At 51.5% G+C, this 23597-nt stretch overlaps 1 protein-coding gene across 1 annotated transcript; it reads left to right on the forward strand.

Moving 5' to 3' along the window:
• The first annotated feature begins 267 nt into the window (after nucleotides 1-267).
• On the forward strand, nucleotides 268-20600 carry MMRN2 (multimerin 2). Its single transcript, XM_081223645.1, has 7 exons — nucleotides 268-470; nucleotides 9281-9409; nucleotides 9497-9603; nucleotides 9703-9783; nucleotides 10526-10690; nucleotides 10856-12637; nucleotides 15519-20600. Exons 1-7 carry the CDS (start codon nucleotides 313-315, stop codon nucleotides 15902-15904), a joined length of 2808 nt encoding a protein of 935 aa, XP_081079771.1. The 5' UTR covers nucleotides 268-312; the 3' UTR covers nucleotides 15905-20600.
• Nucleotides 20601-23597: the final 2997 nt, after the last annotated feature.

Here is a 23597-nt window from a genome sequence, read left to right on the forward strand (position 1 = left end):
TTCTCCTGATTCCCATGGGGACATGCGTGGTGGGGCCACATCCCCCCGTGTCTCCCACACCCCCAGTGTCCCGGACCCGAGTCCTCCCGGGGCACACAGGAACCGGCCTGTGTTGTTGGCTGCCCCTGTGGGGACCAGGCTGAGGGTGAGGGGGGCCGGACGAGACTCACCGGGTGGGCCGGCCCAGGCCACTTCCTCTCTTTGTTGTCCCCGTGCTTTTTTTTTCCTTCTGAGACTTAACTTGAAGACAACGTCACCAGCGCTGGCAGTTTCTGGAGTCACCCACAGAGGCTGAGTCTGCCCCAAGCCAAGATGATCCTGACACTGCTGCTCGGCGTCGGGGGGCCCCTGGGCTGGGGGCTGCTGGGGGCCTGGGCCCAGGTCCCCAGTACCAGGTTCTCCGATCCGCACAGCCCCAGGCCGCCTGGGGTCTGGAGGGCAGAGGCTGAGGACAGGGACCCCGTCGGACGGTAAGGAGGGCCTGGACCTGGGGGAGGAAGTGGTACAGGATCTGAGTCCCAGCTCAGCCAAAGCAGGGACTCTCTGGACTTCAGTTACCCATACGTGAAATGGGCTCATACTATCTACCTGCTGGACCAGCCGTGAGGCTGAATGAGGTGCTAGGTGGCAGGCTCCCCTTTAGGAGGCCACCCCCAGCCAGCCTGAACTGGGTACCCCAGGGCCCAGCCTAAGGACCACAGGAAGTTCCCCGCCTACCCATGGCAGGGAATGGGCCTGGAGGTTGGACAGGGCGGGAGCACTCTATGCCATTGACCACCAGGGTGCTGAGGGGCTGGGGTTCTGGAAGTTTCTAGCTGACCTGGGAGTGGCTCCTATTCTTCGAAGTAAGTCAGTTCTGAAAGCTGAGCCCAGTTGAGGCTGGCCCGGCCTAAGCCATAGAAGACAGATGCTCCTGGGGACTGGATTTGGATCTGAGTGCCCAGGGGGACTGGCACGGGCCCTCATCCTGGCCCTAACAGCGCCCTAACAGTCGAGCAGTGAGCAGACAGGGTGCCCTGCTCTATTTCAAGGACAAAAAGGAGGCTGTGGCATCCAGCGAGCTCTGCTTCAGCAGCCCTCTGGAAATGGGCGGAACGGTGTTATGACTAGACCAGGACACACTTTTCCAGTCTTTTTATGTGTCCAGGGCCAGGGATCCTCCTGCTGATAAGGTGCTGAGAATGTGGGTCCCTCCTCAGGGTGCCCCTCAGTCAGAGCAGCAGGTGCCATTTATCGGACCCATCTCTGGGCTAGGCATCTTGCCAAGTGTTATCTCAATCCTCCTTACAGCCCCAGTTACAGAGGAGCCTGGGGCTCAGAGACGTTAAGCAGCTGGCTAAGGTCACACAGCTGAGGAGAGCTAGAACCAGGATCTGAGTCTGACTCTAGAGATCATACTCCGGTCCCAGTCCCATGGGTGCCTATTCCCCCCTCTCCCTCTCCCCCCCCGCCCCGCCCAAACCAGACTTGGTTGAGGGCATCTATAAGGATTTGGAGGGTGAGAGTGGCCAATTTACACTCACCCAGAGTCTCCCGTCTGGCTGGCCGAGATTCACCGTCACGTGGGCCTGGCCCACACCTTCCTGGGACAGTTCTCATACGGCTCTGACACTTCAAGGTGAATGTGTTTGTCAGACACTTGCCCGAAAGCAGATCTGACCAGGGAGAGGCAGGAGGGTGAGAGCAAGCGAGTGTGCACTGCCGCTAGGTGATGGAGGGGCGAGCCATGTGGGAGGAGAGGGGAGAAGTTGGGCCTGGAGAGACCCCCTTTCCTGCGCCATTCCCAGTTCTGCTCAGAGCTGGGAGGCGCACATGGCTCTTGGTGGGGGAACCCAGTCACCCAGCTCTGATTTCAGGACCAAGGATCCAGCCTTCCCTCCCCAAAGCCCCCAGCTCCAAGCCCCTGTCTCTGGGTGGCCAGCCTCCCTCTGATGAAAGGGAGTATGAGGGGCCCAAGCGGCTAGGCAGGAGGTAGGAGATGCTTCTCTTTCACCCCCACTCCCACCCCGGGGCTGTGGGGAGGGACTGCGTTCCATTAGCCCCAGGGAGGGTGGGTCTCCGGACTGCTCAAGGCCTGAGGGGGTCACTCAGCCATGGCCTGGTGGTCTCAGTGTGTGCAGGTGTGTGCGCAAGGGTACCCTGGCCCGGGAACGCCCGGGCAGGAGTCCCAAGCCCTGGTCCCAGGAACCTCCAGGGGGTCCCAGCAGGCCTGATGGTCTCCTGCCTACAACCCAGAAGCTGCAGGCCCCACAGGTCAAGCCCAGGTTGTCGAGGCCTCCGGAGGGGCTGGTGAGAAAGGAAGGAAGCACCGCGTGGCTTCCTTAGGCTGATTGCTTCCCGTGTTCCTGCGAGGGGAGAGGCGGAAACGCAGCCCCAGCCCTGCTCCTGCTATGGGGAAGGGGAGGCGAACAGGCTCTCCACAGTTAAGCAGGGGTGCCACACCACCCATGCCACCCGCCACGAGCCTGGCAGGCCCGCCCCCCTGGCTGCCAGAGCCAGGGCCCTGCCCTGCATTTGCCCCTCATATCTGTATCCAGGACCTAGGGGCCAGGGTAGGCCCTGGACACAGACCCAGATAAGATGCTTTGTGGACTTCCCTGGTGGCGCAGTGTCTAAGACTCTGCGCTCCCAACGTAGGGCGCCCGGGTTCGATCCCTGGTCAGGGAACTAGATCCCACATGCATGCCGCAGCTAAGAGTTCGTGTGCCGCAACTAAGGAGCCTAGGAGCCCCACCTAAGACCCGGCACAACCAAATAAATAAATTTAAAAGAAAAAAAAAGACGCTTTGAAAGGAGAAGCTCGAACAAAACAACGTGGTGCCGGATGCCAGGTCTCAGGATGGAAGAGGGACATGGTTGGTGCTTCCTAGGTCACCCAGGAGCCCATGGGGCTGGGCCCAGTGAGCCAGCAACGTGGGTATTTGGACTTTGTGGGGAAGAGGCTCTTTCTTTGATCCCAGGCTTTCGTGGGGGTGGGGAGAGCAGGAGGTTAGGACGTAGGTTCCTCAGACGCATGAGCGCTTCCCAGGCAGGGCTGAGCCTGCTGAGGGGACTGAGCCAAGACCCAGGCAAGGTGCCCCATCTCCACATTGTTGTGACAGTAGTGCAAGGTTGCCCCTGTTCTCTCCACTTTACATGCTGTGAGGCTCAGAGGTGTGGGGTCGCCACCAGGGGCCACACAGCTCCTAAGTGATGGGTCAGGCCCGCATTGGCTGGGCTGCAAATCCCAGGTGTCCTCAGTTCTGTCTCCCCTAAGAGGGGTGGGAGTGTAGGAGCCGCTCCTCCCAGCAGCCCAGCTGGCCCCGGTCACCAGCATCAGTGTCTCCACAAGGAGCATTTGCAACTTTTGCAGCTGGGAGCTTGTGGCCCAGAGGAGTCGCGCATGTCTCTGGAGGTCACACAGGAGCAGAGTGGAGCCCAGACCGCTGGTCTCCGGGCCACGGCTGTACCTCCTGCACCTGTATCTGTTCTCCAAGGCACAGGGCCCTGAGCACTAACAGGGAAGAGCCCCACTGGCCTGAGCTATGCTCAGGGATGGACACCAAGTGGGCCTTGGGCTCCTCTGTGGCTCAGAGACCAAGCCCGGCAAACTTCTCCCATGGAGTCATCACAGTCACAGCCGCATCCAGGACCTCAGAGAGCCAGCATGCTAAGAACACAACTTCCTTCCACAGAAAGACTTAAAGGGCAGTCGGAGGTACGTTTTACTGGCTGGTTAAGAGGCACTTAAGTGTCCCAGTGGGCCATAGCAGCAGCACATTTATAATTCAGGAGGCTCAGGCTAACAGCCCTTTCCCTGCCGGAGGCTTTCTCTGCCCTCCTTATAGCCTTCCCCCACGGAGGGGCTGGGAGTGGGAGTCTTCTCCACATTTCCAGGACTGGAGGAAGGGGCTTGCTCAAGGTCACCCTGAGTCCAGGGACAGGGAAGGGAGGAGAGCCCAGGCCTCCCAGCTCCTGTTAGAAGCTCCAAGGGGGGCAGCAGACTCTTTCCTGCCTGGGGCAGGAGGGCATCAGAGGCCATGTCGGAGGCCCAGGACAGGCCCAAAGCAGGCTGGAGACCCTCACACTCATTTCTAGGCTGGCACCTGCCTCTCAGTAGACCACTGGGAGATGAGAGTGCCAAGAGGGCCAGGGCCCAAGGCCAGGAGGCAGTGAGAACAATGGGGCACTTCAGCGAGCTGGGCCGGGGGCTCAGTGGACCAGCGAGAAACTGCCAAGAGCCGGAGGAAACCAAAGCAAAGGTCAGGAATGTTCCCAGGGCTTCTGGGCCAGCAGCCTGTACTGTGCCAAGGGAGGGGAGCGTGGGCAGGGAGAACAGCGGCTGCTGGAGCCTGAGGTTTGGGCAGGTCAGGAGAGAAAGTTCCCGGGCAGGAAGGGTGGGCGGCACCGCTTCCAGTTCTAGGAACCCGAGATGGAAAGTCCCGGTCACTCCCTGCAGGCTGGCCCAGATCTGGTGCTCCCAGGGTACAGGCCTCCTGGACCCTCTGCAGCCGTTCAGAGGGCACCCGAGGAGCAGAACTTTGTTTACAGTGGGTGTTTCTCAGCCTTGCACTATTAACATTGCCAAATACACCTGGGGCGAATCCCCTCTCCTCCCAACACACGCCCCGTTGAGAACAACTGGTTTACAGAAATACTTCTCTCTAGGTCTGAGCATGTTCCAGGAATTTCCATGGAGCCCAGGGCGAGGTGCGGGCTGCAGTCGCTGATCCTTGAAACAGCCTGTGCAGGTGGCCACCTTGCCCCCTGGCCCTAACCTCTGGGCCCAGCACTTTCACAGTCCCCTGTTTCTGTGTTGAGTGCACATCCTTTGCTTCCATCCTGATTTTCACATGTCCCTTTTACCATTTATTAGTCCCTCAGGGATGTACGGGTCTCTTCCGGGTCTCTGTTCCCACTGACTGGCTTGACAAATCTTGTGCCAACGTCCCACTGTTCTCTGGATTGATTTGTTTTTTTTGGCCGCACCCGCACAGCTTGTGGGATCTTAGATCCCGGACCAGGGATTGAACCCGCACCCTTGGCATCGAAAGAGCAGAGTCTTAACCACTGGACCACCGGGGAATTCACGTCCCACTGTTTTCATTCCTTGGCATTAGAGTCAGTCATAACAGTTAGATGAGGAACTCCTCACTCGTTGTCTTCCAAAATGTTCTTACCTGTTCATCTGCATTTTCTCTTCCAGATGGAAATTATTTTATTTTTAAGTTTCGTTTTTATTAGTTATACACACACATAAGCAGGGCTTAGAAAACTCTGGCATGGTGGGTCAAATCTGGCTCCCCACCTGTTTTGTAAATAAAGTTTTATTAGAACGCAGCCATGCCCATTATTTACATCCTGTCAGTATCGGCTTTCCTGCTACAATGGCCAAATTGAGTAGATGTAACAGAGTCTGTATTCCTGGAAAGCCTATGCATCCTTTTTCCTCCCTGCACATTTTTGGTTTTCCCTGAAATAAACAATTGTCTTCGTTTTTTGTTTTAGTTTTTTTCCTTTTGCTTAGTTTTCTGTGTCTTTGTCACCATTCAATTCCAAACTCTCAGCCAGTTGTCCACATCTGCTCTCCACCTTCATTCCTGTCAGGTGTTTGAGCACCTGTGTCTTCTTGGAGATGCCTCTCTCAGAGCCTCCAGCCATGCTCCAGGCTGGACCATTCCTCACTCGCCCCCTGCCTGTCATTGTTCTGGGGTCTCCCTTTACCTCGTTTCTGTGCTGGAACTCTGGTTTCCTGATGCCATGATTTCCTGTTTCTTGGTGTTCTCTCTTGTTTTGGTGGAGCATTTCTGGCACAGTGGTCCTCAATCCTGGGCTGTGCCTTAGAATGACCCAGAGAGCTTTAAAATGCAGAAGACCAGGCCTTATTCCCAGAGAATCTCCTTTAAGTGGCCTGGGGTGGGGCCTGTAGGCTCTTTTTTTTTTTTTTTTTTTGCGGTACGCGGGCCTCTCACTGTTGTGGCCTCTCCCGTTGCGGAGCACAGGCTCTGGACGCGCAGGCTCAGCGGCCATGGCTCACGGGCCCAGCCGCTCCACGGCACGTGGAATCTTCCCGGACCGGGGCACGAACCCGTGTCCCCTGCATCGGCAGGCGGACTCTCAACCACTGCGCCACCAGGGAAGCCCCAAGGCTCATATTTTTAAAGTGCGACAGGACGCTTCTGATGTGAAGGTTTGATGGCAAGGTTGCAAACCACTGCTCTAGTAGCTCCGTGATGAGGGTCCTGGGGAGGGGAATGCTTTGAAATCAATCTGGCTTGTTGAAAATGTCTTAATTTTTTGCTCCTTAAATTGATAGTTAGGCTGGGTATAGGATTCTAAATTGGAAATAATTTTCCTTCAGTATTTTGAAGGTGATTCTCCACTATGTTTTAGTGTCTGGTACTGCTGTTGAGAGGTTCAAGGCTATTCTATTTACTGGTGTGTGCGTGTGTGCGCGTGTGTGTGTGTGCGTGTGTGTGTGTGCGTGTGTGTGTGTGTGTGTGGTGGGGAGGGGCTTGATTTTTTTCTCTGGAAAGTGTAGAATCATTCTCATTCCCAGAGTTCCAAAATTTCACAACCACGTGCTTTGCTGTGCATTTATTTTCATTGTATTGTGGGTAACTGGTGGGCCCTTTGAATCTGAAATTCCACGTCCTTCTCTTCTGGACTATTCATTTGGTTGTTTTCATCAGTGATTCCCTCCCTCTGTTCTCTCTTTCTGGAACTCCTGTTGTTTGGATGTTGGATTCCCAACACTGATCCTCTATTTTTCTGATCTTTTCTGTCCTATTTTCCATCTCTGTTTGCTCCTTTTAGGGAGATTTCTTTAACTTTACCCTTTAACTTTTCTATTAAATGTCTTTCGCATTTCTACCATCATAGTTTTAATTTCCAAGGGTTCTGTTTTGTTCTCTCAGTGTCCTGCCCCCATTTTTAAAGTGGCTTCCTTTTCTTGTTTCTGGAATGCAGGAAGTTCTCTTATCAGTCTGGGAATATTAATGCAAATTTTGGGGGAAAGGGCTTCCCTGGTGGCGCAGTGGTTGAGAGTCCGCCTGCCGATGCAGGGGACACGGGTTCGTGCCCCAGTCCGGGAAGATCCCACATGCCGTGGAGTGGCTAGGCCCGTGAGCCATGGCCGCTGAGCCTGCGCGTCCGGAGCCTGTGCTCCGCAACGGGAGAGATCACAACAGTGAGAGGCCCGTGTACCGCAAAAAAACCCAAAAAACAAAAAACTGGGGGGAAAGTTCTTTTCTCCCTGCACAGTCTTGGTTTTCCTCAAGTTGATTTTCTTACATTTGCTCGTTGTGACCTCCCACTTTTGTAAGAGATTTTCCTCAGGGGTCATTCTTGGATGTCTGCCCGCTTAAGAGTAGAGAGGCTGGGAAGCTGATTGGAAGCTGGGTGGATGGGTGATCTGTTTTGTTATAGGATGTTCTGCTGGGCTAGTTCATTGGGGGGAACCCCTGGCGTCAGTGTCTTTAAGACTTTCCCCTCCAGTGGGGTCATTTTTCTGAGAAGCTTTTTCAGTCTGCTGCCAAGAGGGTAAAGGCCAGCTGCCAGGCTTCTGGGAGCCAAGTGGGAAGGCAGGCTGCGTGGTCTCAGCACTCAAAATAGATAGAGTCACTCAATCCCCCTCAACTCACCCCACTGCCGTCCCCAGCAGTATCCCTGTGTGATGGTACCTGGTGGGCCTGGGGCAGAGATCAGCTCCAGAGAATTAAATCGCAGCCTGAGAACCACTCAATCACCAAGGGCCCTGAACATCACCTCCCAACATCTCACAAATGTGGTCCTTTCTCCCGAAATCCACCACCATGGTCCAGTCAGTCCATACTGCCATTATCTCCCACCTAGACCCCTGACACCACCACCTACATCTTGCCCCCTCCCATCCTTTCTGTACCCAGGAACCAGGGTGGCTCTTTCATGTCACCTCCCTGCTTAAGCTCCTCCACGGCTCCCCATGCCTTCAGGATGGAACCCTGTCCTCAGGGGGCACTCAAGGCCTCCATGGTCTGGCTTCTCCTTACCCCCATCGCCTCTCCTTGGCAGCCCTTTCCATGCTCCCAGCCTCCGCAACTCAGTGGGGCCACATCCCTCTGTCACAGCTCCCGGTGCTTCACCTCATTCCCTCCACGTAAGACGCAGCCTAATCATCCCTTCCTCCCCAAAGTCTCCCCAGGTCCTAGCACCTATCACGCCATCTGAGATCACCCACTCTCCCTTGGGACCCTGAAGAGAAGGTGTGAGCCTCCACATGGGCACTGAGCCGGAGCCCAGCACCCGCTCTCACCAGGTGCTCCATCGAACTGAGCCATGGAGGTCATTACCACGTGCAAGGCTGGAGTGGGGAAGGGCCCTCTGACCTCTTGCTGAGTGCATCAGCTCTGCCACCAGATCGGTGAGCTGGGGCTCTGCCAGCAGTGAGCAGCCCTCCACCCTGGATGCAAGGCAGCACACGTTGGTGGAGGACACAGGAGGCAGGGTGACCTCCCGGGTGTTCAGGATGCCGAGTGTGACCCCCACACCACTCGTTACAACTTCAGTGTGGGTGGCCTTTTCCACAGAAGGAACTGCTCGGCCTGGCTGCCTTCCCCTACAACTGTTTGAAAGTCCATTTCCACAATGGCCATAATGGGGCACGACCAGAGCAGGCGCCCTCCCCGCAGCCTGGTCTCCGGTGAGGAAGGATGTGGGTGGTAATGGGAATGGGGCAGGCTGCCAGGGCCGCCAGAGCGGGCAGCACAGCAGTGTTCACTGGGCACTTGGGAAGAGCCAGGCACTTGATACTCCTTTGCCCACTTGGAGGAGAGTATTATGATCTCCATCGCGTAGATGGGAAACGAAAACTCCCTAAGTGCCTCACTCAAGGTCACACAACCAGAAAATGTGAAGGATTCGAACCCAGGACTCTCCAGCCCCGGCAGTGCCATGCTGCCTCCCTGGCACCAGGAGAAACAGAGAGATCCCTTCCTGACTCTGGTAGTAACTCTGTGATTGGTTGGGGGGGCTCCTGAGCCTCTCTGTGCTGACCCGGGAGTGAGGGGTGCTTCCTGGAAGGCCATGGAGCAGGTGCCCTTGCAGGCGGGGTCGGTGGAGCCTTTGCTCTGGAGCAGAGGAATGAATAACGCTGAGCACTCCCTTCTCAGGCTAATGGATTCCAGAATCCCCCAGACTGGGGAGGCAGAGAGGCGGGGGCGGGGAAGGGGGGGCACTCGGCACTGGCTCCCTGCTGACCTCTAGGAAGTGGGGGGCCTGGGTGTGGCTCAGCAGCCCTCTCTTCTGGCTTGTTTTTTTCCAGTAACTGGTGTCCCTACCAGAAGTCCAGGCTGGTCACCTTCGTAGCTGCTTGCAAAACAGAGAAATTCCTCGTCCACTCGCAGCAGCCATGTCCACAAGGGGTTCCGGACTGCCAGAAAGTGAAAGTCATGTGAGTCGGGGTACAGCAGGGTGGGCTATTCGTCCAGGCCCTGTGCCGGCTCACCCTAGAGTCGCTGAGCCAGCCGTCTTCCCGCAGGTACCGCGTGGCCCACAAGCCGGTGTACCAGGTCAAGCAGAAGGTGCTGGCCTCCGTGGCGTGGAGGTGCTGCCCGGGCTTTGTGGGACCCGACTGCCAGCACCACGGTAGGGTTCCCTGTGATCCCCCTTCCCCCTTGACCTCTGACCCCAGAGGTCATGTAGCCCCTCTGACCTCTGGAGTCAACATCTGATGCTTCTCTGCAGATCCCAGGGCGATCCCTGAGCCTGAAGATCCAGGTGATAGCCTCCAGGAGCCTTGGGATGGGCCAGTTGACTTTGAACCTGGTATGCTGCTTTCCTGGAAGGCACAGGAGGGACAGGCGGGAAAAAAGAACCCATGTGCCCAGGGCTCTTCTCCTCTGATTGGGCAGTGCCATTTCAGGGAAGCTATGTCCCCAGAATCAGCAGGGGTCCCTCTGTGGCCCTGTGCCACCCTGCCCCCACACCAAGGCAGCCAGGTTCCAGGGCCCTCAGTGACTTGCCTGCTGGCCAAGCACATGCACCCTTTCCCTTGACCCCATTTTCTGGGAAGGACAGCTTCATCCGGCACCCTCCTTGCCCCCTGAACTGCATAAGCTCCCATGTCCTGGGAGAAGCCTCCCCACAGCCCCCCTAACCAAGGCCAGGAAGTCATGCTGTCCCTGGTGATGATCAGCACAGCAGAACCACCAAGTGACACCATCTGTGAGGCTTTCAAGGCAGGGCCATAGTTGGGATGGGGAATAAGTTTCATCATGTGGTGAACTCCTATCTATTGACAAGGGCTGACTAGAATGATGTCGAGAAGCCGTGCCCCTGTGACTGAGGAGGAGTGTGCCACGGTGGATTAGTCATGTCTGCTGTGGGTTTAGCGGGCAGGGTGAGGGCTCACCTGCCGTGCATTTGCCCTTCTGGAGCTAAAGGCTTCTAAGCTCCTGCTCAGAGGACATCAGGACACAGCTCCCTGTTTCAATCCCCAAATTTCCTCTGCACCTCATGTTCTGCCCAGGCCTGGGAAGTTAGACACTTCTGTCTCATGTGTGTTCAGGCCACCGGGATGCAGAGATCATCAACATGGTGGAACAGCAGGAACGCCGGCTGGGAGATCTCCAGAATGACATTCACCAGGCGGCAGACAGCCTCCCAGGCCTATGGAAGGCCCTGGCAAGCAACCTCACAGTGGCAATAACTGAGGCAAATCAGACAGAGCTTGGTGAGTGACAGGTTCCATGGGCTGAGGAAGAGCCCAGTCACATCCTAGGGGATGAGTGGGAGGGGAAGCAGGAAGGCCCATACCTCAGAGCCCCTCCCCTCAGTCGCCCCCTGGGGAGGCTGTCTGCCCCTGAAGGGCTTGTGTAAACACGTGCATCTGTTGTAGAGTTTCCCGGCAGAGCCTTGGAGCAAGTGCTACTGCTCCACATCAACACCTTCCTGCAAGGACATCTCAGCCCCATGTGGAGAAGCTTCAACCAAAGCCTGCACAGCCTCTCCCAGGTCATAAGAAACTTATCTCTTGATGTGGAGGCCAACCGACAGGCCCTCAAGAGGGTCCAGGAGAGCTCTGTGGCCAGAGCTGACTTCCAGGATCTTGGTGCCAAATTTGAGACCAAGGTCCAGGAGAACACCCAGAGGGTGGGCCAGCTACGGCAGGATGTGGAGGGCCACCTGCATGCCCAGCACCTGTCCCTGCACCGGTCCCTCTTGGAGGTCCAGGCTGATGTGAACACCAAGTTGAAGAAGCTCCTTAAGGCCCAGGAGTCCCCGGGGGTCAATGGCAGCCTGGTCCTTGTGGCAGCAGGGGCAGCAGCGAGGCCGGAACCAGAGAGCCTGCAGGCCAGGCTGGGTCAGCTGCAGAGGAACCTCTCTGCACTGCATGTGACCACGGCCCACAGGGAAGAGGAGTTACAGAGCACCCTCGCAGACATGAAGGCCACCCTGGCCCAGCACGTGGATGAGATCAAGGAGCTGTATTTGGAATCCGATGACACCTACGAACAGATCAGCAAGGTAGAGCGGCAGGTGCAGGAGCTTCAGGTGAACCACACAGCGCTGCGCGAGCTGCGGGTGATCCTGATGGAGAAGTCACTGATCATGGAGGAGAACAAGGAGGACATGGAGCGGCAGCTCCTGGAGCTCAACCTCACCCTCCAGCACCTGCAGGGCGGCCACGCGGACCTCATCAAGTACGTCAAGGACTGCAACTGCCAGAAACTCTACTTTGACCTGGATGTCATCCGGGAGGGCCAGCGGGACACCACGCGTGCCCTGGAAGAGACCCAGGTGAGCCTGGACGAGCGGCGCCAACGGGACGGCTCCTCTCTGCAGGCCCTGAGCAGCACGGTGGCCACCCTGTCGCTGGCGGTGGAGGCGCACCAGGCGGCGGCCGAGCGGGCGCGGGCCGACGCGGCACGGCTCCGGAGTCAGCTGCGCACGCTGGGCAGCGAGGTGAGTGCGCTGCGGGCCGCTGAGGCCGAGATGCGACGCGAGATCCGCCGGCTGCACGGCTCCTTCGCGGCCCTGCTGGAGGACGCGCTGCGGCACGAGGCTGTGCTGGCCGCCCTCTTCGGGGAGGAGGTGATGGAAGACATGTCCGAGGAGGCGCCCGGCCCGCTGCCCCTGCGCTACGAGCAGATCCGCACCGCCCTGCTGGATGCGGCCAGCGGGCTGCAGGAGCAGGCCCTCGGTTGGGACGCGCTGGCCGCCCGGGTGACAGCCCTGGAACGGGCCTCGGGGACCAGCGGGCAGGCCGAGCGCCTGGAGCCCAATCGGGACGCGTCGCCAGAGGCGGCTGGCGGGCCGGATCTGGCTGGGCTAGCGAGGGAGCTCCAGCGCCTGAGGTCCCACATGGAGAGCGTGGGCCGGTGCTGCGAGGCTTCCTGGGCCTCCTCCTTCAACAGCTCCCTCGAGGGCCTTCGCGGGGAGCTCTCCACCACCGAGCGCGGCTTGCAGCAGCACCAGCGCCTCTTCCACAGTCTCTTTGGGAACTTTCAAGAACTCTTGGTAGCCAACGTCAGCCTGGACCTGGGGAAGCTGCAGGCCGTACTGAGCAGGAAAGGGAAGAAGCAGCAGAAAGGTCTGGAAGCTCTCAGGAGGAGGGAACAGAAGCAAGTGGAGTCTTTGGAGGATGCGCATGTCAAAGGGCCGGTGCTCTGGGACGCAGGTGAGTTGCCCAGCCTGGGAAGGAGGCTGGGGGAGTCTAAGACTGTGCTCTCTGCCAACAGCGCTTCTGCCTCAGAGGGGGCCGTGGTGAAAGAGAGCAGGATGACCGTCAGTCACCACTACTCAGGACTGGCTTTGCCCTTAACCCGCCTTCTATTTAGGACAAGGGAGGGGCCCCTTAAGCCACCTGGAGTATTAGGAGGTAGAAGTCACATGACTGAACTGTCAGTGAGCAGGCAGAGCCCCACCACGGAGATGCTTGAGGCTCATATATACACCAGTGGTTGCCTGCCACTCTTAACTGTAGAGCAGGGAGGGGGGATGCCTCTCTTTCCTCCATAACGACACCCTCAAATCCCTCCAGCTCAGCTCTTTGCCCGACCCCGCTTCACCCCCCATGTTTCTTTAAGCTTTCCCCTGTATCCAAGTGAGTGTGTGGATAGGGGCCGGTGTCCTCTGCCATGGGCAGCACCCCAAAAGAGGTGAATATAGGGGAAAGCCTCGGGCCCCCAAAGGAGCTCATTCTGCTAACATAGTGGACCCATGCTGCTGCTCTGAGCCAGGCCCCCCCACCCACAATGCCTTTCTTGGGCTTTGCCATGTTGAATTATCACAACAGCTCAATGATGCGTTATCACTGCTGCCATCTTACCTGAAACAGGGTTAGTCAGGCAACTGTCCTGCTCACACATCTAGTAAGCGGCATAGAGGAACCCAGTCTGCCTGTCTCTAGGGAGCTGGCTCTTCGCCTGTGAAAGGCCCTTGACTGGCCCCTGCAGGGCCCTGGGAAGCTGCCTCTGAGGCTGAAGGGATGAGCAGCTAGCCTTCCCAGCCCCTCCCTGAGTATGGCCCTGGAAAGTGGACCCCTACACTCTGTGCCTCAAGTGACTCTACCCTGCCAGAGAGGCTGGCCTTGGAGCTACAGCCGCCTCCTCACGCAGACCTGGGGCTAAGTACAAGGCCGCCATCTGGGCCGTCTATATCCTCGTGTAGCCTGGCATGTGGGCAGTCCGAGGCATTGCTGAGGATCCCACCGCAAGCCTGCCCTGCTCCCACTCACTCCTCACTATGGCCCTGCAGGCCAATGTCTCCCTGGGAGCAGTGGACATAGCACAGGCTCTAGCACCACTTATGTGTCTCAGTTTCTTCCTCTGTAAAATGGAGAACCACTACCTTTATCAAAGGGTTGTCAGGAAGACTAGCAGATACATTTACCAAAAACCTAGCACAAGCCTTAACATTTAGTAGATACCAGTCAATGTTTTCCCATTTCTCCAGCATTTTCAGGGCTGAGGCTGTATCTACCTACACTCTTACATCTTTTTCTCCCTTGTGAGTGGTGCAAGGCCTCAACTGCCTGATAGTTTAGGTATCTGGGTTTACCACTGCAATATTTTGTTGCTTAAAAAATTTTTTTTCCTTAAAAGTAAAAATCCCCCCTTATTTGTCTTATGGGAAGGCCAAAGGGCTCGACTCCGTGCCCTGCAGGGAAGACCACTCTCAGTCCGCCTGCTGGCAAATCAGTGAAGCACAACCCTTCCACCAAGGAGCACGTCGGGCCACTGGCTGACCGGGCGCTCCACAGAGGGCGCGCTAGGCCGGCCTTGCTTCGGTGGGGTGAGCGCGCCACCTCCTGGGTGCTGGGGTAACTGCAGAGCCAGTCTTTCTCACACAGATGGGAAAGCTATTCTGAACTAATTCTCAGAAAATCTTCCAGAACTAGAGAAAAGCAAAATTTTGTCATTTACGAGGATGCTGTTGGACCGGGAGCCAAAGAGTGGGGGCTCTAGTTCTGGGACCTAGGTCACTAACTGCTATGCAAATTGCTCCTCTTTTAGGCCTTGGTTTCATCCCCTGAGAAGTGGGGAGCTTGGTCTCAACAGAGAGGGGTGTGTGTGTGGGGGGCACAGAGAGCCCACAGCTTGAGGGAGCAACAAGGGAGCATGTGAGGAACATGGCCTCATCAGTGCCGAGGCCAGGGTCGTGGCCGGAGCCCAGCAGGACTCAGCCTTCCCATCCCATCTCCTGGCCAGGCAGCCCGGCTGGCTCCTTCCTCTACACTGAGCGGCTTCTCTCGCTCCAGGCCTGTGCATGGGCCTGGCGGGCCGCTCGCCTGTGTTCTCTGTTTCATCCTCCTTAGATTGGCTAAAGTGCTTCAAGTGGGAAGAGCACCAGAAGTCAGGAGATCCACAGCTCCCAGCTTGGTCATGTGTGTCGTCTGGGGCAAGCTTTCCCTTTCTGGGCCTGTTTCCCCCTCTGTAATCCCGGGGCTCTGAGCAACATTTTGAAAACATTAAAATGACCAGCTTGAAAAGACCTTTCTTCCCTGGTCCCACCTGCTTTTTCCTTCTCTCTCTAGGGTCCTGTGCTAAACATCCAGTAGCAGCTACCCTTCATTCCTTAATTATCTCACCAGGGTTAGCATTACTACTTTGCAGATAGGTAATATTTTCTCTCTTTCCCCTGGTATCTCAAGGTCCCTAGCAGGTGGCAGGAATCTGGGAGTCAGAGACCTGGGTTCCAGTCCCAGCCTGCCACTGATAAGCCATCTAGCCTTAGATGCCAGTTAACCATGCAAGACTCAAAGTCTCCTCAACCAGGGCACTTATCTCTCAAGGATGTTGGAAAGAAGGATCAAACAAGAAAGTGCTTTGTTAAAATGTACACCGGTAGAGACAACAGACTTGTATTTTCCTTTCTCTCAACTAATGAAATACTGAGAATTGGCCAGTTAGCTCCCAAGATACATTGCTATTAGGAATATCTGGGTTATCTAGAAATGGGACCTATTTCTAATGTTAAGAAGGCGAGGAAGGCAGGTATAATTCTCCACCCGAGGGAGTGAGGGGCTGAGTCACTAACACTTTCCTCCTGCATTCCAGGCTCCCCTGTGGCCTTCTACGCCAGCTTTTCAGCAGCGACAGATGCTCTGCAGACAGTGAAGTTCAACACTACTTACATCAACATCGGCAGCAGCTACTTCCCTGAGCACGGCTATTTTCGAGCCTCTGAGCGTGGGGTCTACCTTTTTGCAGTGAGCATTGAATTCGGCCCAGGGCCAGGCACCGGGCAGCTGGTGTTTGGAGGTCACCGTCGGACCCCTGTCTATACCACTGAGGAGCAGAGGGGTGGGAGCCCAGCAACGGCCTTTGCCATGGCTGAGCTGCAAAAGGGTGAGAGAGTATGGTTTGAGCTAACCCAGGGATCAATAATGAAGAGAAGCCCTCCAGGCACTGCATTCGGGGGCTTCCTGATATTCAAGACCTGAGTACCAGGCACAGCTCTGACCAGACATTGTGGACTTATCCAGCTCACTCTGGCCTGGGGATCAGGCCAGGGTTGGTCTGGAGACCATGCAGTTGGTCTAGCTCTTCCCTGGAAACCTTCTGCAAAGACAACGTGGTATTTGTGGCCTCCCTCTAGATGCACTGGGTCTGGCTGTTTCTTAATGATGAGAAGGACTGGAATGCTTCTCTCCGGGCAGGACTTGGTCCGGGTACATGTGAACCTTGGGTTGGCGTGCCTTCCGAGGCAGCATGGCTTGGATTCCAGCTGTTGGCCGTACCCTGTGTTCTATAGCTTCTTTGGTGTTTTGCTCCTCCTGTGGTTGGAAACTTCCATATAACACTTTAAACCTTTCTCCTGCTTTCTCTTCTCCTTCATCTTAAGCTAGAAAATCATTCTTTCCTAGAAAGAATATGTTTAAATGGAAGTGACATTTTGGACAATACTGGAAGCCAGTCTCCACCCACTGCGGGGCAGTAGGAGAAAACCAACCTGTTTTGGTATCTGTCAGTCAAAAATGGAGACAAAGACCTGGTTGAGCTAACCAAGGGAAACAAACTTAGTATCTTTTCCTTAGTTTCAGTCCTTCCTTGAATTTATCTGTAACTTTACTTCTTTTTCTCCTTGCCTCATGCAGGGTAAAGGCCAAGACATGCCAAACACGAACTAAAATGTGTATAGCCTTCACCTGTTTTGCTTCCTCCAATAGCTTATGACCACCGTAGTTCTTATTAGCATTTCTAACCAGGAAGGGAGCTGAGGGAAGAGAAGGAAGACTGTAAAAATCTCCCTCAACAATGATCAACTTTGGAATAAAGTGAAGTCCTTCAGATCTCTGCCTGGTTTGCAGAGCAAACCAGGATGCCGAGCAAAAGGATTTGGTAAAGTAGGTAGAAATTTGGGACAAAATAAAACTATTTGATATGTGATTTTCATTACTCCAGGCCACATGTGACTTCACAATTCCAGTTAATCCTACATAAAACACTCAGAGGCTTCCACAGTATCCACAAGAATACTGGATTAGACAGTACAGCTTAGAGTGTGGTTATTCCTACAATATCAATATGTGGTTTTCAAAAAATTACAGGTCCTGACACAAACAGGCTTGAGAAAGCAGTCATCTACTTGTCAGGAAACATTTTTATTTTGGTAGTAGGTATTCAGTATTTGTTGAATATACCTCTCTCCATAAGAAAATCAGATTGGTCTGGGTGACGAAAAAAGACAGAGTTGGTTGTCAGGGTTCCCAGCCCTTCTCATTGTTTCCCTGGGCTCATGGATTCAAAGAATTGTCCCTTAGAATTTATTTACCACTAAGCTTGGTGTGCTTGAGGTGCTAAAATATTCGTGTTAAAAGTAACAATGTGCCAGGCCACTCTGCCACTGACGGTTTGACCTTGGGGTAAATCATGACCTCTCTTGGACGTCTCCATCTGTAGTATGAGGTGGTTAGTCTAACAGCTCTAAGTATCCTGGTATTTTATTTCCTTGACCACAGGTTTGGCTCTTGCCTACCTGCCCTTCCCTCTGGCCAGGGCCTCCTGCCCAGTACAGCTCAGCTACAAGACCAATCCTGACCCAAGGCATGATGTATCTGGGCCACTCCTGACCAAAGGCTGGAAAGCCAGTACCAGGTCACCCTTGCTGCTAGAAAGACAATGCTGTGTCTTCTTTCTGCTCAGTCCTGCTATTACTGGTCAGGCTGTGCTGATGACTAAATGGAAACATGCGGGTAATACAGTCTTATCATTTAAGACTTTCATTTGGAATTTACTGCATATAATAAGCAGAGTAAATTGATCTCCTCTATAAGGGGCACATGTCTTGCAACCCTCATATGGCTGGTGCTATTCAATAGGGAGGTTATAAATGGAAGTGCTAACTGGTAAACTGTCCAGCAGCATGGATAAGTCACTCCAGAATTTTCTGGGGTGAGAACTAGAGAGACAACGGTTCTTTTAAATAGGGTGCTTTCAATGCAAATTTCACAAAAGCTTAATATCAAGTTTAAGTGTAAATTTTCTGTTTAAACACTTCAATAACTAGGACCCCAGATTAACAAGAATTCTGAAGTTCATTTGATAGATCTCTTATCTCCATTAATATCTCTGGGTGGAGAATCTGTTTGAGTGCCCCCCCGAGTAGACCCCCCCCCCGTTACCCAGGCATCCAGAACAAGACAATGTTCTTGTGGCATCCAGAACAAGACAATGACTGAACACAGAGTGGTATCAGACTTTCCCAAACCCAATGGAAAAAACTACACACAAAAATACTCCAAAATATCATTGAAAAACAAGAAAGAGTACCATAAGCAGGTCAGGAAATTTTAGTAATTCCTGGAAAATAGGAAGTAGAAGGGAGCAAGTAGAAAATGAAACAGCAATAGGAAATCGTAACTCAAAACATCTGAGAGATGGGAGTGATTTCAGGGGAGCCCCAAACTCAAACTCAGCCCCTAACACACCCAGAGGGGTCCGTGGAGGAGAGGCAGTCAAGGCAGTGGGCAGTCAGTCCCAGCTGCCCCTCGTCTGAGCTAAGCAGCCGGCAGCAGTGGCCTCTGTTTTGAGCTAGAGCAGTGCCCGTCAATCCCAAGCTCTCAGTTACAGGGCGGCTACTGACACTTGGAGGTAAGAACCTCCCACACCCAGAAGACACATGTAACCTTATCACAATCAAGACTCCAAGGAGTGCATCTAGAGCTGTGCCTCCACAAACTAGTACATGTCAAAATAACTCCTTATTTCAGAAACACCGTGAAGAGGATATATGGTCTATAAAAAATGCTTCTCAAAACTCCCCTTTCCCCTCATACTCTGAAGCTCCTCTGGTCTCCCATGATGTTTCTCTCGAAAACATCACAAACTCCTCTCCCAGCTCTAGCCTGAGCACCATTCCTCTATCCTCCTTCATCAAGAAAATTCCCCCAAACCTGGCCCACCAATGACAAAACTCTCTTCTGGGGAAGGGGAAAGGTAAACAAGCAGAGTGAGGAAAGCCTGAGTCCTCTTGAGTGGGTAAGAAGAGAGGAAAGGATGACTTAGTTGTGCTCTAGCAGCTAGTCCCATCACTCCTTGATAAAAACAGGAAGCTGAGGAACACAGAATTGGGGTGAGCAGGGGTTGACGAATACACAGATGAGCAACTACCCCAAACTGCTAAACATTTGTGGAAAACTAGTCTCATGGACAAGAGGTTCCAAACTGAACAAACTGAAAACTTTGGAATATGTAAATCTCTAGAAACAATACAGGAAACTGGAAATGTAAATTGATTTATTTGCCACCCAGATCCTGGTTTCCAAATATCACCCTTCCTAAAAGGAACCAAAGTGCCTTGGAGAAATGGCTGACTCAATGGCAGGGGCAAGGAAAGTACCAGATGAGCTTGGAACATCTTCACGTGCCCCAAAGTAAGAAGTGCTCAAAAATGATGGGCACGTGTCAAAAGGACTCAGGCGCCACCTTGATGAACTCCCAGTAGCCAAGTCTAGGTCAATTTGAGCATCAAAACAAAAAATGACCTGATAGACTATAACTTATTGAATAAGAGTCCATACTGATAATAAAAAATAAATGAGAACAGAAGACTTATTCCTTGTAGCAGAATGCCAATTAATAAATGTAAATGTAATAATGGAATCAGAAAATCACCACTTTGTAACCACTGATTCAGGTAGAAGTTATCAATGGATGCTAAAACACAGGCTCAAAGTATCTCTCGTAACATACTAATTAGAAAGGGAAAACAGTAACTTCACAGTAGGGAAACTAGGTGAGTATCACTGTAAACAAACAATCGACAATGACACCATCAGTAATGAGACACACTGATGCTGTGGCCTCCTGGTGGGATGCCCTGAGGACACAAACATCATGTCCACAAAATCACTGGCCTTTACTCTAGAAAATGTTGGTATCGAGAGACAAAGCTGGAGAACTGTTTCAGATTTAAGGAGAATAAGGAGACAGGACACCTAAATGCAATGCAAGATTCTAGGCAGACTCTGGACCAGGAAAATGTGCTCAAGGACTTTACTGGAACAACTAGCAAAACCTGAATAAGGTCTGCAGACTATGGATGGTATTGCTGATAATTGTTATGGTATGTTAACTTTCCTGATTTTGAAAATTGTACATAATTGGTCATGTTAATTACCTGAAGTATTCAGGGATAAAGAGGCATGAGCTCTGTAATTTACTCCAACTAGTTCAGAAAAAGTATGTGTATGTGTTTGTACACAGACATTCCAAGACGAGCCTTTGTAATTCTTGAATACTCACAGAATGACAAAGCAATTGTGACAAAATGTAAGTTTATGAATCTGGATGAAGGGTAAATGGCATTCTTTATACTATTTTTGCAACTTTTCTGGAAGTTTGAAATTTTTTCAAAATACAAATAAAGTTGAAATAAAACCTGGTTGTTGAAATAAAAACACTCAGTAGGTGGGCTGAAAAGCACAAGGCAGGACGGAACAAACATATGAAAGACATGTTAAGAAATATGGAAGCAACATCCACGGGACCTAATATTTGTCTAACAGCGGTTCTAGAAAGAGGAAAGTAAAAAGGGAAGGGAAGAGAGTAGAGAAGTGATGGAAGAAAAGTTCCCAGATTTAAGGAAAGATTAAAACGACCCAATTAGTACTAAGTAACAGAATGAATGTATCCAGACATGGCAAAACTTCAAAACATCAAAACCAAAATTTAAATTCTAGGTTTCTTGAATGAAAAAAATAAGTTAAACTAAAAAGGACTGAATTAGACACATATCAGACTTCTTACTGGCCACAGGGATGCTGGAAGATCACAGAGTAGAATCTTCAGTTAGATTCTCTCTTCAACCTAACTACTAGCCAAGTATGAAGACAGAATCAAATAATAAAAATTACAGTGCTCAATTGAAACGCTTTTCCCAACAGTGTTGGTCTTTTTTTTTTTTTTTTGCCAGAGCCTTTCCATTCTTTCTTTTAGTGTTTTTCAACACTTATTTGGACTTTAGTCATACAGGAGAGCAATAGAGAACAGAGCAGCAGCAGTGCTTCAACCTGATTCTAAAGTTGCTTTCAAAAGACTCCTCCCCTAAAAAAAAACGCCCAAGTTCTTTCTTTGTCTAGCTTAAAACTACTTTCAATATAAGAATTTCATATTGAATTCTAAACAATGGTAACATTTCAGGTTCCCTGGATAAAATCTAGGCCATGACGTTTTTCACAGAACTAGAACAACAAATTTCACAATTTGTATGGAAACACAAAAGACCCCGAATAGCCAAAGCAATCTTGAGAAAGAAAAACAGAGCTGGAGGAATCAGGCTCCCAGACTTCAGACTATACTACAAAACTACAGTAATCAAGACAGTATGGTACTGGCACAAAAACAGAAATATAGATCAATGGAACAGGATAGAAAGCCCAGAGATAAACCCACACACATATGTCACCTTATCTTTGATAAAGGAGGCAAGAATATACAATGGAGAAAAGACAGGCTCTTCAATAAGTGGTGCTGAGAAAACTGGACAGTTACATGTTAAAGAATGAAATTAGAACACTCCCTAACACCACACACAAAAATAAACTCAAAATGGATTAAAGATCTAAATGTAAGGCCAGACACTATCAAACTCTTAGAGGAAAACACAGGCAGAACACTCTATGACATAAATCACAGCAAGATCCTTTTTGACCCACTTCCTAGAGAAATGGAAATAAAAACAAAAATAAATGGGACCTAATGAAACTTAAAACCTTTTGCACAGCAAAGGAAACCATAACCAAGACACAAAGACAACCCTCAGAATGGGAGAAAATATTTGCAAACGAAGCAACTGACAAAGGATTAATCTCCAAAACATACAAGCAGCTCATGCAGCTCAACATCAAAAAAAAAAAAAAAAAAAAAACCCAATCCAAAAATGGGCAGAAGACCCAAATAGACATTTCTCCAGAGAAGATATACAGATTGCCAACAAACACATGAAAGGATGCTCAACATCACTAATCATCAGAGAAATGCAAATCAAAACTACAATGAGGTATCACTTCACACTGGTCAGAATGGTCATCATAAAAATCTACAAACAATTAATGCTGGAGAGGGTGTGGAGAAAAGGGAACCCTCTTGCACTGTTGGTGGGAATATAAATTGATACAGCCACTATGGAGAACAGTATGAAGGTTCCTTAAAAAACTAAAAATAGAACTACCATATGACCCAGCAATCCCACTACTGGGCATATACTCTGAGAAAACCATAATTCAAAATGAGTCATGTACCACAATGTTCATTGCAGCTCTATTTACAATAGCCAGGACATGGAAGCAACCTAAGTGTCCATCAACAGATGAATGGATAAAGAAGATGTGGCACATATATACAATGGAATATTATGCAGCCATAAAAAAGAACGAAATTGAGTTATTTGTAGTGAGGTGGATGGACCTAGAGTCTGTCATACAGACTGAAGTAAGTCAGAAAGAGAAAAACAAATACCATATGCTAACACATATATATGGAATCTAAAAAAAAAAAAAGGTTCTGAAAAACCTAGGGGCAGGACAGGAATAAAGATGCAGACGTAGAGAATGGACTTGAGGACACGGGGAGGGGGAAGGGTAAACTGGGACGAAGTGAGGGAGTGGCATGGACATATATACACTACCAAATGTAAAATAGATAGCTAGTGGGCAGCAGCAGCATAGCACAGGGAAATCAGCTCCGCGCTCTGTGACCACCTAGAGGGGTGGGATAGGGAGGGTGGAAGGGAGGGAGATGCAAGAGGGAGGGGATATGGGGATATTTGTATACGTATAGCTGATTCACTTTGTTATACAGCAGCAACTAACACAATAATGTAAAGCAATAATACTCCAATAAAGATGTTAAAAAAAAAAATCTAGGCCATGAGTAGTGAAGTGGGTGCAGGGAGCACTGGGGTATCTGGAATCACTCTGAATTTCATTCTGAGCAAGTAACTGGACAAAGACCAGAAAGATAAAGTTCAGAGGTGTAACAGGTAGACCACATATATTGCATCTAAAAAAGAGAACAATTCAGTAACAATTCAATAACCTTTCAGCCCTAGTCTCTGCTTTTATCTGAAATATTTTTTCATGTACCTCCTTTGCACTTGAACTAAGTTTCCTTTTACTGATTCCCAGCTTCAGGGTGACTTGCCCATTTGCTCTTACCCTGAGCTCACAGTGTTTAATTCCCCATGACTAGAACAGTGCCAGTGCCATTAGGTGGCCTCTGCCTACACTCCTGGCCAGCCACCTGCAGTGGACTGTGTCCACTTAGGCTGTACTGCTCTAGGGCCGAAGCCAGGCTTTCTTAGGAGTATGCATCCAACTGAAGTATGAAGTGCAAGAAATGGTCCATGCATTAGCAACAAGCAGATAAATATTTCTCCAAGAGAATGAAGACTGAATGACTGAATTAGCATCTGCTTAAAATTACCTACAAGGATTAGACTATTCTGGAAGAACAGTATCTCATTTCTTAATGTCTACTCTATTAATGCTACTAATAATGTTAAAGAAACCTTGGAAATAGTCACTCTTCCAACTAAACAGGGAGAGTAACATTATGCTGAGAAGGAAGAATTAATATATTTACCCAGTTTTTGAGTCAGCTTTTTATAGATGGAAAAAAAGCTAGGAATTATCT

The sequence above is a fragment of the Mesoplodon bidens genome (genome assembly GCF_964165515.1).
Source record: "Mesoplodon bidens genome assembly, chromosome: 1".
Taxonomy (NCBI): Eukaryota; Metazoa; Chordata; class Mammalia; order Artiodactyla; family Ziphiidae; genus Mesoplodon; species Mesoplodon bidens.